At 36.0% G+C, this 15820-nt stretch overlaps 1 protein-coding gene across 1 annotated transcript; it reads right to left on the reverse strand.

The window, feature by feature from the left end:
- Positions 1 to 3198: 3198 nt before the first annotated feature.
- LOC117158397 (G-protein coupled receptor dmsr-1) lies at positions 3199 to 15578 on the reverse strand. The gene is made up of 4 exons (XM_033337246.2): positions 14959 to 15578; positions 5873 to 5981; positions 5581 to 5765; positions 3199 to 5278 (listed from the first exon to the last, which is right to left on the reverse strand). The coding sequence occupies exons 1-4, from the start codon at positions 15546 to 15548 to the stop codon at positions 4870 to 4872; spliced, it is 1293 nt and encodes a 430-aa protein (XP_033193137.1). The 5' UTR covers positions 15549 to 15578; the 3' UTR covers positions 3199 to 4869.
- Between the last annotated feature and the right edge of the window lie 242 nt (positions 15579 to 15820).

The following is a 15820-nucleotide window of genomic DNA, read 5'->3' on the forward strand; positions in this document are numbered from 1 at the left end:
TTTACAAACGAGGTACAAGTGATCGTTTAATAATAATTAAAGATAACGAGAGCTTCGAACGAACAAAATACGTTCTTCATAATTGTTACGACCGATCGCGGAGAGACGCGGTCGCGAGGAAAACGCGTCAGCGAGAGGCGTAAATTCTCGCTACGATTCGGTGAATCGACGCCGCGAAGTAGTCGTTCCCCTGTTTCGGTTAAGATAACAGAGGTGGTTGAATGAATATGACACAGTATAGTAAGTTATATTTCACCGTTTATTCCACAACTTATAACGAGGATAGTTACACTGGTGCGTATGTACGAGATGAGTGAGTGACTGATCTGCGGGTGTGTATACCCGCTCGAAGAATGTTGACCGTTCGAAGGATGTAGAATCAGTGTTTCTTGGGAGACGATGCTGTCTCGGAGGAAGGCTAAGGATCAGTCCCTCCAGCGCACGGGACCATCGGATTTGTTGGAGCCGATGTTATTTAGGAGAGTGAGGGAATAGGCTTCGTTTTTAATTGGTTAAACGAAGGGTCTTAACTGCCCTCGAGAGAAAGTGATTAATGGGGGGAAAGTTGCCGCGTGCGTGACAAAAAAAAACAACTTTCCCTTGTCCTGCCGTGGTAGACAATAGTGTTTAGCAACTCCTCGGGACCAGATGTTTGTTTTGTTTAAAGGACCTTTTCTAGTAAATCTATGATTTATGGACGGTGCTTAAGGATAATGAGGGTACGCCGTGCGGACGAGCGGACCTCTGGTGTCCTTCTGGCCCGCGGTGTGTGACCTGGGCCAGGCAGAGAGTCGCGCGGCGTAACAATAATTTTGTAATACGCTGAAGAATTTTTGAGTAGTCTTAAATGAAAACGAACAATGGGATGAAAAATTCACCTCATAAATTGTGCTACGCGTTACATTTACCATTTTAACTCCAAACGACTAGAACTAATTAATGTCTTCGACAGAACAAATCAGAATAGTTTAAACATTATCTAGGAGGGGGAAAGGCTGGCGCATACGGTTCCAATGTGAATAATTGATTTAAATCCTTTCGAAAGGAAACGTGTACGAAAGACGAGTGATGGAACGTGAATGAAAGACGAGTATTCCGCTCGTGAATTGTATTTCTCGCTATCGACGCGATGAGAGAGAACTCAATTAGTAACGACGATGCAGAACGATACATCGCAGATAAAACCAATGAATTTTCCTTCATTGCGATAAACGGTGCGCCATGTATTCGTAATTCTGATACGTGCACGAAGAACACGGATCTAGATACGATTGTAGGTATAATTATTTCCTGAAAACAGAAGTTCCGAAGGACGAGAAAGTTTTTGATTCCTTTCGTGCGTCTCCTACCTCCATTGTTGATCGTCGTCGCTTTAATCGAGTTTTAAACGAAAAACTTTGTTTAAAAATGATCGCTCGAGTTGCACAATGAACGATGATTAACGTGTTTATGCTATATAAAATATCCTTTATTTTGTGGAAAATATAGAAAATGTGTTATACGTATAGTTGGATGAATTGTGCGGTATATAATATATGGAACATATTTAATTATTTATTTAATTACATGGAACATATTTAATTATTATGGAACATACGTAGAATATATTTGACGTATTAATGGCTTGCATATGCTGAGTTTGAATATCATCCCAGGATTATCAAGCGGTATAGTGAGAACGAACAAAGTGGATACAATGATAGAAAGAGAAAAAGCTCTTGGGAACGGCGAATAAAAGGGGAAGACGTATCGTAGCTGTCCTCTGCAGACACCATAAGCGCTACTTTATCTCACAACAACCATACGACCAAGTTTAACGGTTATTTTATCACTTTTCTTTTAACAGAACAAACTATGTACCCCAAAACTAGAGTCCGCCAAGAGGATAACGAACGTGCTTTACTTCAATCGCATGACGTCTCTTTCTAATCGTAATTGACTACGTTATGTAAGGAGCATCATGTTCTTGGCAACTTTGAGACACTGATGAAGAATCTAAATTAAACGCATTACGATAAGATGAAGTTTTAAAACTAATTATATGGAAATTAAATGAAGTTAATCATGAATTGGGAGCATATTAAAGTTGGGAATGTGCATAAATTCTGTGCACAAAATTTTTAATTACGAAATAAAGATATTTTTTATAAGGAAAAAGAATATTGCCGAGAGAAACATGCGAATGTTGCAAGTTAGTGTAAAAATAAAAATAGTAAAAATTCTTTCGTGAATTTCCTCGTTGCTTTCGAAATATATAAAATGAAAAAGAAATGCTATAAAATTGTAATTAGTCGACGCTAGTTCGACAAGTTTTATATTCTTCGAAGCATCCTTCCCGTTGATACGTCGACAATAATAGATACACATCGAGCAATTCAGTTACTCATTTTTGAAAAGATGCAATTTTTTAGAATATTAGTCATTCGATGGACCTCTTTTATACACATAAATTTGTTCACATTCCGAATATTCACAGCGCAATAGAGAAAGCTCGAGAAGGGAGCGATGATTTACATAATTGACTATCTGCGTGTATGAATGTAATGCGGTTTGCTCTACGGTTTTGATTATGTCAGCCGCCGCGCCACATCGTTCGTACATGGCATACATATGTATTTACTTGCATGCCACTTGAGATATAAAATCGATTTAATCTTCTAATTATTTTCCAGTAATTAACTATTTGTCTCCGACTTTACAGTCGTTCCAACAAATTCGTCCCTCTTTAATTACCAATTGGCATTCATTAACCAGAGATGATCGTATGTAGAACGATAATAGTTCAACAGTCGAATATCATCCACGAAGCAGTGAGAAATGTTAAAAGATTGGAAATAACGATCGAAAGATCTTTTTATGCTTTTTCTCTGCTGAAATGTCAGGATACCCTTTAACATCGTATATTTTAATCGCGTTCTTCTATCATTCTCAAAAATAAAGATTTAAAAAAGTTAATTTACCGTAGAGTCGATAAAAATGAAAATGTGACAACTTTCGGCGAGAGTATTTAAAGAGCAAATCAGGGTAGATATTTAATCGATGGGAAATTTTATGAAGAAGAATATATTCTATTGATTCATGATTTATATTAAGCTATTTTGGAATTCGTAATCGTGAACAGGAAAATAGAGAGGCACTACGATCAGTACAGAAACGTTTATTCGTAATCTATATATAATTTATAAACAATATGTCGTCGGCGTTTACAATGGAAAGGGTATAGACTTTTAGCTGGGCTTAATAGCTAAAAATCTATCGATCCCTTTTCGTTTCATATAAAATCATACAAGAACAAATATTATCGCCGTGGCTTTTCTTGATTACATATTTACAAATTTTATTTATGTGTAACTGTATTACACACACACACACACATATGTATATATTTTTATTAGCATGTTATACGTATATATTACCATATCGTACATTAATTATGTTAATTACTACAACTTCTAATAACAATCTTAGTAAATTATCGCGCATACATATATTTAAACGCCAGTGTATTTGTAATTCACAGTGGTCGTTCGTTGTCAAGTGTCCAGCATTAATACACCATCGTTTCCTTTCTGATCTGGTGTGGTACATAATTTATTGAACGAAGTTGTTTGACGATATTTGTTTGGCAAATGAACTCATGCAATTCCAATGAAAACTTAATTTTAACAAAAACGTACATTGCAGCAGTGCCCATAATGCGTGTATTAACAAATTATTTGGAATTATTGGTACAAATAATAAATAAATGCAAACAAGTGACAAATAGATATCGATAAATCATGTCACGCATTTATTTTCGAACGTCCTGCCATTAAATCGTTTTGTTTTTAACTTGCTATAATTATTATCCAAATAATAAGTACCTTCTCTCGCATGTGTCCATTTTCGTAATATTAACATCGTCGAATAAAATTATTGCGTATTCGATGAGATGTGATAAATGGTAAAAAACGTGGCGTAGGGAATAAAATACATGAACGTAATTATTATTTCTTATCGAGTTCCTCTGTGCTTCATTTGGAGGAAGTTTAACACAAGATTAAGCTTACTTTGGTCTTAACAAATCTGCCATTCGCAGCAATGCTCGAAAGTTAAACGGGAGTTCAATTGATTTTAAGTCCCTCGAGCCCCCAGCTAGGTCTTGAACTTTCGGTATTTGTCCTCAATGGAACAACAAATCCTATTATGTTCTACTATTCAAGGTTCTTCTCTTATTTACGCATTGTATCTGTACAAAACATTTCTATACTCTCTATCCTCTCTTCGACTTTCAGAACAAGGTTGTTGTATATTGTACAATAACATCGACATTACAAACACAGTGCTTCACGATTTCGGAAAATCATGTACGTATCTAGATACAAGAGTATTCGTTTAGACAATCAGTTTATTATTGAAAAACGCGGTTCCGTTGAAAACGTAAGACGATTAATATTAACAATTTAACGTGATACTTTACAATTTCTCCTCGCTTAATTCTTATTAATCTCTTTATTTGCAAAACTTACTTAATAACTTCAATAATTATTAGTTGCCGATATCATAAATCGTCGATTTAGAAGCTTCAAATAACGAACCGTTTTATATCTTGCGTAGAGATCGGATGATACAAATTTAAGCGAAATACGTTACGAGCACTACTCGGAGTGTCATTATGTGAATGACATTTAAGGAAAATACTTTACCTACCCTTTTATTTTAAGGAGCGGATCACTTTACCAGCTCCGTAATTTACTATTTTCCCAGTAACTGTGCTTAAGCCGAGCTTCTCTTAGAAGTATTAAAATCAAAAAATACGACGTTTCTAGTTAACTTCAGAAAGATATGCAGCCTCTAGAGACGCGTGGTCTGTAGACCCTTTAGCCTACATCATACGTAAGTGCTCTGTACATCTGTTTGCTGCGTGGCGGGCTGCCATTTCTTCATGATCCTAGGCTTGAACAGGTGACCAAAAGTGGTACGGAATTGTCTAGACATAGAGCAATAGAGGATGAAATTAATAGCGCCATTTAGCAGGGCAAGGATGTCCATTACTTCGCCGAAATTATGATAGCAGTTGCGAAAGAAACAGTCGCCCAGGACGCCAGACAAAAGACCCAGAATGCCCTGAGGGATCTCTGTGACTAAGAACAAGAGTAACACGGCAACGAGCATCTTGGTTGTTCTGTCTGCTCTTTTCTCAGATTTGCTTGGCCTCCTTGGTACTGACCCATTGCCCATAGTGCCGGCGTTCTTGCATTGATTGTAACTCTTCAAGGCCTGCTTCCTCCCTTTTGCTCTGGAACATGATTCGAATCGATAAACAGCTTTCTTTAATCGTCATTTGTTTCTTTAATCAAAATTCTTTCCTTTAATCGGAATATTTTACGTGGGTAGGATTAACAAGTTAAATAAAGTGAAACTGATCGATCGAGCAACAAATTGGATCAGTTCTGCTGTATATACTTTAATGTAGCGAATTTCTTTTTGTGCGAGGAATGAATAAAGAAAGTAGGGCAAGCACCGTAAAATTTCTATTTCGTACTATTGGACAATAAATTGTAATTTACGTTTGATACGAAGTTACTGCTGTTAGATTACCTGTAAAGAGCTTTTATCAACCAGCAGCTAATGACGGTAAGTATGACGCAGGGTAAAAGCTTCACGACCACTCCTAGCACCCAGAAATTTAGCTGATAGAAGAAGTCCTTGTGCTGCGAGTAGTCCGCGTCGACTGTATATGCAATTTCCAGGGTGCCATTCTCGTTCACCGCTTGTCTTCTTATCTGTCAATCGAGGGTTCAAAAAATATTTGAATAAGTGCTTGAATTTCACTCAAAGGCTAAGCCTTTTAATCAAAGAGCCAATTTTTTAACTTAATTTATGTACTTACTCCGAATACGAGATAGCTCGGAGCACAGGCAACAAATGGGGCCAGAAAACTGCTCCATAGAGCCGTTTTGCAACGAGCCGCTGTACACCAGGAATTGTACTGTGGAAACCTGTGATAACAAAAGAACAATGCGTTTCATACCGAAGCTAACAAAATTAGTCTTCTATTCTGCCAACGGTATTCCTGCTTTTCTCATTTCTCATCGCCCATTTTTATGAATATTTCAAACGTTTCGTAACTGGGAAAATTATATCAACTTATTTAAATCATATTAATTATTTATGCAAATGAAATACTCGACGATGTTCGTAGTTGTACCGTTAAAGGAACAACGTTCTTTCATTTGTTTCCTTAACTCGCGCTTATCTTACAAGACAGAGGAATGTATATTCCGTAATCGGAACGCAACAACTGACCTGCAAAGGCAAATTGTTCGAGCGGAGATCAGTTAGACTGAAATTTAAGTTTTAAGTTTTGTCGATGTTATACGTAAAACAGAAACAGAAACTTATGAACTGATTTTTATTCAAATACTTTCGTCGAGTCCTTAGCTCCTGTTAAGCGTCCCTATCGATTCTTCGCCTTGTCTTAAACGCAGATTTCTTTGTTTCATTAGCCGTTGTTGAATTCATTTATAACGGTGAAGTAATTCAAAAGTTCTTTTAGTGTTTTAAACAAGAGATCCAACCATTTAACGTGCGTAATTGAAAGAATTAATCAAAGGGTTCGTGAAATCAGATATCGATCCACTTTATTTCATAGTATAGCAGTTGTGATTGTTCTTCGAGCTTTCGAGTTTCAAAATACTTATCGTTAGTCGAGAGTTTGTTCAATTGATCAAAAGTAGTGGAACTCAAAGGGATTTTAATTCGATCTTTGATCGAACCGTATCATTAAGATGTTGATGTCAACTTAAATTGTCACAAGTAACGTGTCAAAGGTTCGTTTTATCCGCTTGGTTTCCCATGAAAGTCAAATTCAGAGTTAACAGAGGAAACGGCTTCTTTAGAAGAAGAAGAAAAGAATTTGAAAGCGATCTGACGGAACAGGTCGGTTTCGTAACTTTAATTTCATCTGATCGGAACTGACATCCGCCAGAAAAATGAAACTACCGTGAAATATGGTCCTTGAGGTACATATAGCTGAGGTAACAACGAATGGAATCGATATTTTCTTGATCTATACCGCGTATTATCGTTGTAACCCCCTTATCACCTTTCACTTCCTTTTTCACAGTTCTTCACAAAGCAACGATTTGTTTCTGCATCACTTGGAACGATCCGAATACTTGACAAGAACGTGCTGCTTTGATTGTAGAATATTAAAAGTGAAAAAAGTGATCAACGATTTGGAATTAAAACTCGACGCGCTTTTTTCCTATGCACTCTTTGAATTCGACAATTTAAAAAATCCAATTTGTTTAAATTGATTTCGCGTTTCAACCTGTTACCAGCTGTCGATTACAGTACGCACATAGTCGTGTGAATTTCAAATACTATGACATCGAAGTTTCGAAAGCCTGTACTGTTAAATTTCGCAAGTGACGGAATGAATGTATCTGATACATATCCAATTTTCAGCTATCAAATTGAGGCTATATCTTTCCTATTTCATTAACATTTATCTCGTTTTTATCCATTGGAACTGTTTCAAGAGCATTGATCATCTAGTAATGAAAGTTTATTGCTCGTTTCTAAATTATCAAGAATCTTAACGATATATGTTCCAACGTAACTGTATAATAATTTCTTACAGAAGATGTTTCGGATAACGTTATTTAATATTTCCGATATTTTCTCGTTCACCCGAACAGGAGAGTGGTAAATGGGAGAAATGATTGGAGGTAATTTTCCATTATTTGTTATCGAAGAATTTTGTCATGCTCAATTATTTTGTCATTTAATCACCATTCTGTGTTCAAGCATATGCGCGTAATTGTATTATTTAAAAGTTACTCGTCACGTATAGTCGTTTTATCGGGATACGATTAATGCCGCTTTGAAATGCAAAATACCACATAAAATATCAGGTACTCAAATATCAAAAGCAACAAAGAGAATGAATGGTCGCTATGGACATTGTACATTGTATGTCGTATCACATTTTTAGATCAATAACTTTGTAGTTCTACCTCAGCCCGTAAAGTTTCTAGTTCTCATCTATTATTCGCATATATTTATAACAATTTTTAGATATTCAAGAAACTCGGAGATTGTTTTTGTTCGAGAGTATCTTCGAATTTATCTGTTTTTCGTTTGGAAATTTTACTTTATCACTTCGTCCTTTGGAATTCCTTTTTTTATGGTAATGATCACTGTTTCTATTACATCGATGTTTTAATTTAAGTCTTCGGTACATAGGATACAATACAGGCCTCTCAAAGCGAAAATGAGACAATTACCATGATATTGGTAGAATCCGTATATGCATTTCTATACAACAAACTTCGTTAGGCAAAGAATGAATATTCCTTTTTTTTTCATTAATTTCGAATTGTCCCAGAGGAACGACTTATTAGAGAAATTTCCAAGAGCTCCTTTGAAACTCGGATGTTTTGCCTCTATTCTATATCATTCTTCGTTAGTTATGAAATAACTACATGTGGCATTAATTAACTAAAGAAAGAGGAGGGAATTTCTTTGAGAGGGACGTACTAAAAATTTTGGGAAACTAATGACGTTGTGAAAGGAAAATATAATTATCATTATGACGCTGAACTCTCTTGGCATCTGTCTGACTTTAAACATTTTCTTCACTTACGCTCGAAATGAATGAACCTTTAAACAAAATTTAAGGAAAAATGTTTGAAGGCTATTCTAAAATTTCTACAGTTTCAGGATGGAATGATAAAGGCGATTCTGACGTTTCTCATTAAATACTGAAAAGAGATTCTCATGGGAACGTCCTTTATAAGCATAGTATAAACAATTGTAAAAAGCTCGGTAGCATAGCCAGTGATGATATAGGTTAAATATTTCGCGAATTAAATTTTGTTTTTCCTTTGCTGGTTATGTAGCTTCAAAAATACGTTTTTGCTTGTACGCTACTTATCATCGACCGCGCTACTTTTTTCGCAAAAAGGCAACTGTGCGCATGACAGATCCGCGAACTTATCCGTTCCAATTCGACCAGAACACTAGAAGCACTTTAGAATCGTGCAATATTAATGGATCTTACCAAGCAAATCATAATAATTAGAAATATATTCGATTGTACGTCAGAGAATAAATTGCAGCAACTGAAACAACTAATGTGTTATGCATATTCTCCCACGCTACTGTTCCGTGTCATGAGCATTAATAGGTATATTATGCGGAACATAAATAGAGATTAGTTACGTTATAAACATTTTGTGAAAGGCGAGGGAATGATATAGATACATTTTAAAATAAAAATGCAATTAAATTAAATACTTAAATAATGAGGAAGATAATTTCAATTCAAATAGAAATTCGATATTATCCATGAAACATATTCGATCATAAATTTCCAATATTCCGAGAAAACAATAACGAAAAGCGAAACGATGTAATTAAATACAAATAGAGAAAACCGATTAACGATCGCGCGGATATATTATCGAGATATTGAGGAACAGATTATTTTCTTGAAATTTCCTATAAATTCTAATATTATCTCTATTTTCTATTTTCCCATAGTAAATGACGTATAGGTGCGCATGGATCGATTTGACACTCTTTTTTGTTCTCACTTTTTATCACGTTATTTAAAGCAGCCTTGCCGCGTTTCATCTCGGTCAAATATTTCTCCATCGTCTATCGTTACGACATCTTCTTTGTCAATAATACATCGATCGAATGGAGTGACTCTGGAGTGCAGGAAAGCACGGGAACGTGCTTTTTATTTCCTCTTTTTCCATTGCACGTCGTTCCTGTGCAGATGGAACGTTAAGGAGAAGGAGAGAAGTCAATGCGCGAAAAAGTACAGCTTCTGACAAAATCCTTAATGGGATTAAATATCAAAATACTGCATCAGTGATCGGTAGAGACCACTGTTTGTTTCCTCCTTGTTTTCCCGTCAGGTATTTCTATTAATACATTCTATCTTTGTTCCAAACGCGAACGGTTTAAAGATTCTTTCGTGTTGATTTCACCGACTCGTTGCACAATTCTGTCACACTCTCTGATTCAATATTTGTACAGGTGTAGGATGATGGAAACTCTGACGTATTTGGCATCGTGCTTAATGTAACGAGTTTCCAAGCGTGGCTACTGTTGTAAAAAGAAACTATTCAGCGTTTAGTTAGACGATACAATACTGTTCAATGCATCACAATCCAGGTATTCATCTATTCGTAAAATCGGAATTTCGTCTGCTTGTGTGGAAAGAAATTCTAATTACTTAATTATATAACAGTTTCTCAGTGTGATTTAAAAACTAGAGACCAATAATTGGGTTAATTTATTGAAATATTCCTGACAGATATAAAATTTTATCTCGCAACAAAAAAGGTAGGAGAAAATTATCCGATTCTGTGTAAAGTCATTTTAATAATTAGATAGTATATTTACTTTACCGATGTATTTTGATTATTTCATAAAGAATGAAAGCATCGCGTCAGCTGCTCCCCACGGCTGCTTTAATTTAGAAATCAGTAATACGAGCCATTCGAGAAATTGTCTTCGTGCAAGAACTCGAGAAAACGAGAAAAATGAAGCGTAATGTTCCTCTGTGAAACGTCATGCAGATGTCTTATTTGCGCGAGCAAATGGTCCAGTTGCCAGTAAAATTGCGGCAAGTGTACTTCGTTAAAGAAAAAATATCTCTGTAGCGATGAGAACGATCTACTTTACCAGAATTATGCATCTCGTATCCTTTAGTTATCATTCGATCCTTTGCTCGATATCTCTTGTCACACTGTTACTCAGATACACGAAAGATTGTTGAATGCAAGTTTTGCTATACATAGCAAAATATATCAATTACAATACTAAAGAACGCAACAACTTTTATTCATTCGATAGGTACTTTTTATTAGAGGCATTGTGTAATTTAGTATCTTGTAAATCGATTTAGCAATCGGCACCGTTCTCACATAATAATCACTTTCCGTGTTATCATGATCGTGTGCTACAATTTTATTCGGGATATCAGTTCATCGTACAGGATGTTTTAGAACGAGTGATAGGTTATTCTACATGCGAAAATAAAATCGAAAAATAGAATATTTAAAGCTTCTTTCAATACACGTGCATGTGTTTTCCAAAGATTTTATTTGATATGTTTAATTTTGCATATACTGGTAGAATAACCTGATAGTCAGAACTGGTGTTATTTCGAAAGTGATAATTGCGGTATCACGCTAAAGTATATCGAAGTATACTCTAGTTCCGAATATATTCTTTGTGGTTCTACGATGAATTCCGAGCGTGTTATGGAATTAGTTTTTAATTTACGTTCACTTTTCTACTGTCGCAAAAATAGTGCTAGAACGCTAGTATCGAAAGATCGATACGGTTTAAGTGCATACACGAACGTATTTAATCTCTTTTCAGCAACTCTATAAATAAAGTTTTGATGCTCAATTATTTTAATGGTGCCCAAATATTTTATTTAATTGCTTGTATCAAAATTGTTTTTTTCTTTCAGTGGAATTAAATAAAAAACTGTTTTTGTAGCAGAGAAAAAGTGGAACCTGGGTGAACGATTTATTGAATTACTCTACCATATAAATATTATAAAGAGTACTTTATTTTCAATATTTTATATATTTTTAAATTTTTCACACATAGATAAACATCTGCAGTGTAATTACCATTTTTAAAAACGAAGTAAATTCAACAATGGCCATTGCATCAATTCGTTTTGACATCACAAACATGTAATTGGAATACAGTTACTAAGTTAAAAATTGTGGGGTGTGATTGTTATTGAAAGACCTCAGGCATTCTATTCACTCATTCACGTTCTTCCACGAATGGAAAAATCCTATATTTTTCATTTAAAGTCACAAATATTAAATAATTCCTGACCCAATTCGTATGGTTTCGTATTAATCGAGGAAATTACTTACTAAGTAAAATTTGAATTCAAGTGAAAAATATTAATTCAGAACGAAATATTTTATTCACAAAATCCATAGGAACGTGATTAGATTTGATTCCAGATTAAACCTCTGGCTGTAACATTTTCCAAAGATAATCGCGGAAAATCGCGGGAGTCTCAACGGCGCACTGAAACGAGACAGTAATACAAAATCATCTAGCAAATATTCAACTGACCTGATATTTTCTTCGTGTGTTTGTTGGACATAACATTTGTGTAACTTCTGCAAACTAAGCATGCTTTTCTTTCAACCAGAATTGCCCTTTCTCCTAGTTTGTGTCTCTTTCGACGTGTTCCCATTTATTCACGTTGTACTTTATTACTTAGGTCATTTCGTTTATTTGTGAAACTCTATTCTATTTAATATTTCATTCAATTTTTAATGACCATACGTTAAGCTCCTATGATCGAACCAAAAGATCATTAACATTAAAACTACCAGAGTTTAATGTATACTTCGATATATTATACACAAATGATTATAATTAAAGCGATAATTCCTCACTCTCGAATAACGTAGAACCATAGCGGATCTGATCTTCGTCTTTAAAATCCTCAATCAGTTAGTTCATGCCCATTAGAAGAAGGAGGCAACTTCTCCATATCGCTTCATATCTGACTAGCTTAGGTATTCATAACTTCGATTGCATCAATAGACTTTGTTCAACTGCGAACGGTATTCAACTTTGTTCAACTGTCAATTTTTTTCACAGATCCGTTATCTCTTTTAAAGCAATCATGATATCTCAAATGAAGCTGTAAAAATCGTTAGCGCTCGTTCTTCTTTTTATCCCAGTTTATGTACTCGTGTGTCCGATACCAAAGTAATGCCCGTTAAATAAACAACGACACGGATGGCTATATTTGTTTAATAATTGAAAAACAAAAAGTCTAACGTTAAAAGTTGTTACTTGCGTCTATTGCTATCTAAGTCAATACCATCCAACTTTTACTCGCGACATAAAATGGATTTTTTCCATTCTAGAGATTTTTCACACGATGATTTTCTGTTTTGAGACCAACATGACTGAAGGACGATTACATCCCAGTACTGTAACTTTGTTACATTACTTTCTTCTTCCTCTAGTGACCACATATGGCGGATAGAATCATGTAAAGAGTCTTAACCGTAGAATGAACCGGCCTCATCGAGCGAAGATTAATTGATAAAGATTTCATTATCGATCATATTGTATCGTATTGTATCATTTCCGGGAATATCGGAACGGGAATATGATAATATGCTTTGTCTTTGACAAATGAACATGTCTTGAATACAGATGCGTCAAACGGGTTGTTCATCGTTTCGCGAAATTATCTTGTTAGTTAGCATTGATAAATCGGTCGATCTGCTAATTTTCAATCGGGCTTATGATCGGCACGAGTAATGACGGTTTAACATGAATATGTACGCTGACGTATACTAAACGCTGATTGAATTTTGATAGAATGACATACGTGATAGATTTTCAGGGAAGTATACGATAAAAATGGATAATCCGCTTCGTAGATTGTTATGCTCCATATATATCTCGTGGATTTTCGTGTTCGAGAATTTAGAGAAAGGCTATGAGAACAGCTGTACATGGATTAAATGTTTCTCAAAATTGAATATGACGTATTTTATGTGTGAGGATTCTAGTTTCGTGTCATGTACCGCAAGGATATGAAGTTGATTGGTGTAAGATGTTTCTTGAACTTAATGATCATTTGAGGCTTGGAAGAAAATCCAATCAGTAACGGAAAGTTTGATACTTAAGACGAGAAACTTCAAGATGGTAATCTATAGTAACTGATAGTTGGTAAATTACTTTGTTCTCTCCAACGAAGATTAATTATTACAAAATTGGTCCATTTACGATATTTCCTGGGCAATTTCCTTTGAGAAACAAAGACATCCGACCAACTGAAAGCTTGCCGCGACCTAACTAACCAACATCAATTCAAACTTTGGCTCGAAAGTAGGTGATATCAAATGCAAAAGTTAACAAGTCAAAAATTAATCCAATGAAGAAGCACTCGCGTTATGGACTACCGGTCGTGAAATCAGATTTCTTAAAAGTCACAACTTTATTCTCTACGACTTTGTATATCCGTTTGCCCTGCTTCATTTCCTCGAATTTATTTAGGGCTTCGGTATCGTCGTCACTTCTGAATTGATAACAGAACGAAATTTCGCTCGTATACACGTGGAAGTCGATTTTTTAAGAAAATCGAGAAACAGTTATTTATCGTAAACAATTTCCTTAGTTTTTTGAATTCTGTAAAAGAGATATCAGGAGTTTCTTGGATTTCGATTAACGAAAGTTTCTTGTCTCAATGGAAGTAGTTTCGTCGATAAAAAAAGGGTTTTATGAACCGATGAGGGAGATTTGAACCTCCAGGGGGTCTATAAGGTTAGCTTCTAACTTACAGGGTCCTGATAACATCAATCTTGATTCGTGAGATTTAATGCAGAAGATTTATAAATGGTAGAGTTCAACGAAGTCCTAAACTTGGTAGCTATTGAATCAATTGTAGAAGTTGAGAGAATTCTTATGCTTAAAGGACTAACTTACTTTCTTCATCGTACTGTATCGTACGAAGGATGCGAACATCTAGCGTATCGAAAACCGATATACCGTTTACAATATTTATTCCGATCGATGTGTAGGTATGTGTATCCGGACGTTCTGTTTCCGATCCTACAAGAGCTTTTGCTCCATTCCTTAAGCTTTACTTTTATCAGATTCAAAATCCGTTAGTCGTAAATTTTTGTTTTGTTGTCTCAGCTCGGTGCATGTTTGCAAGGTAGTTACTAAATGCAAAAGGACCTGGCAATTGCACGCGGCAATATACATTTCTCGTCTTGAACACGGTACCGAATTCTATAGCACGGTAACGGAGACGAAGTAAAGCATCCGCAGAACCAGACCTTAATCAGGACAGCAGTAACCTAAGCGGAAACCGCTGGGCATGTAATTTGAAATTCGTGCCCGCTCCGTTCAATAAAGCGGTTGCTGGATCGGAATCCTACTCACCTAATAGCGATGTACCTCCAAACGGCTAGCGTGAGCGTGATGGCGATGCTGATGGTGTGCAGCAACTGCGTGAAGTGCATGTGGAACAGTACGAACACTGCCCAACCATAAGGAAATATCTGCCTCTTTGGTAGCACGATGTACATATAAATAGCGAACGGAATGTACTCGAGCATTACGAGCATATCGGCCGTTGCTAGACCAGTAAGGATTCGATTTATGGGCGCCGTTACCATGTCTTTCCTTGTTAGGACGACGATATTTAACATGTTGGCCAGGGTACCGAACAGACACACTATCAATGCCGCGTAGCCATGATAATTCTTGTATTCGAGCGCCAGATCTCGAACTGTGCCGTTACAGTAGCAACCAATCTGGTCGTTGCTCGTTTTATAGTTGGTTAGATTGCCAAGAAAGTTTTTCGCGTAATCGATATCTTCTTTCGTGACATTCATACTAAGCAAGATGTTTGTATAGTTATTCGGCCGACTCATGGTGTTTATATGGTGCAATAGGAACCTCAGACGTTGTAACGTTGCGTTCAGGTTCATACGGTACCAGGTGTTTTCGTAGTGTGTGGGATAGGGCATCGCATTTCAAGGGATAGCTGCATCGTTGCTTCTCTTAGCTACTCTTAGCTGCTCTTGCTGTTTGGTCACGTACAGCGTTTGTCTATTATGGACCTTCGATATCTAATCATTTCTATAGAACAGGGATGAGTCTGATATATCGCACCAAAGGATATTCTCTTCTTCCGGCAATAAGTCACACTACACTGGTGGAATTTTTTAATAAGCGGCAGCTGGTCTACCAGCATTTTTCGAACTATTCATGACAAATAGAACGTAATAACGCGGTATCG

Source organism: Bombus vancouverensis, chromosome 14, assembly GCF_051014615.1.
Source record: "Bombus vancouverensis nearcticus chromosome 14, iyBomVanc1_principal, whole genome shotgun sequence".
Lineage (NCBI taxonomy): Eukaryota > Metazoa > Arthropoda > Insecta > Hymenoptera > Apidae > Bombus > Bombus vancouverensis.

Excerpts from the sequence above, each read along its gene's own strand:
- LOC117158397 (XM_033337246.2), bottom strand. The coding sequence starts at position 15,548 with ATGCCCTATCCCACACACTACGAAAACACCTGGTACCGTATGAACCTG. Across the intron at positions 5,766-5,872 it reads CGAGCTATCTCGTATTCGGA|ATAAGAAGACAAGCGGTGAA; the intron begins GTAAGTACATAA and ends CTCGATTGACAG. Across the intron at positions 5,279-5,580 it reads TTGATAAAAGCTCTTTACAG|AGCAAAAGGGAGGAAGCAGG; the intron begins GTAATCTAACAG and ends ATCATGTTCCAG.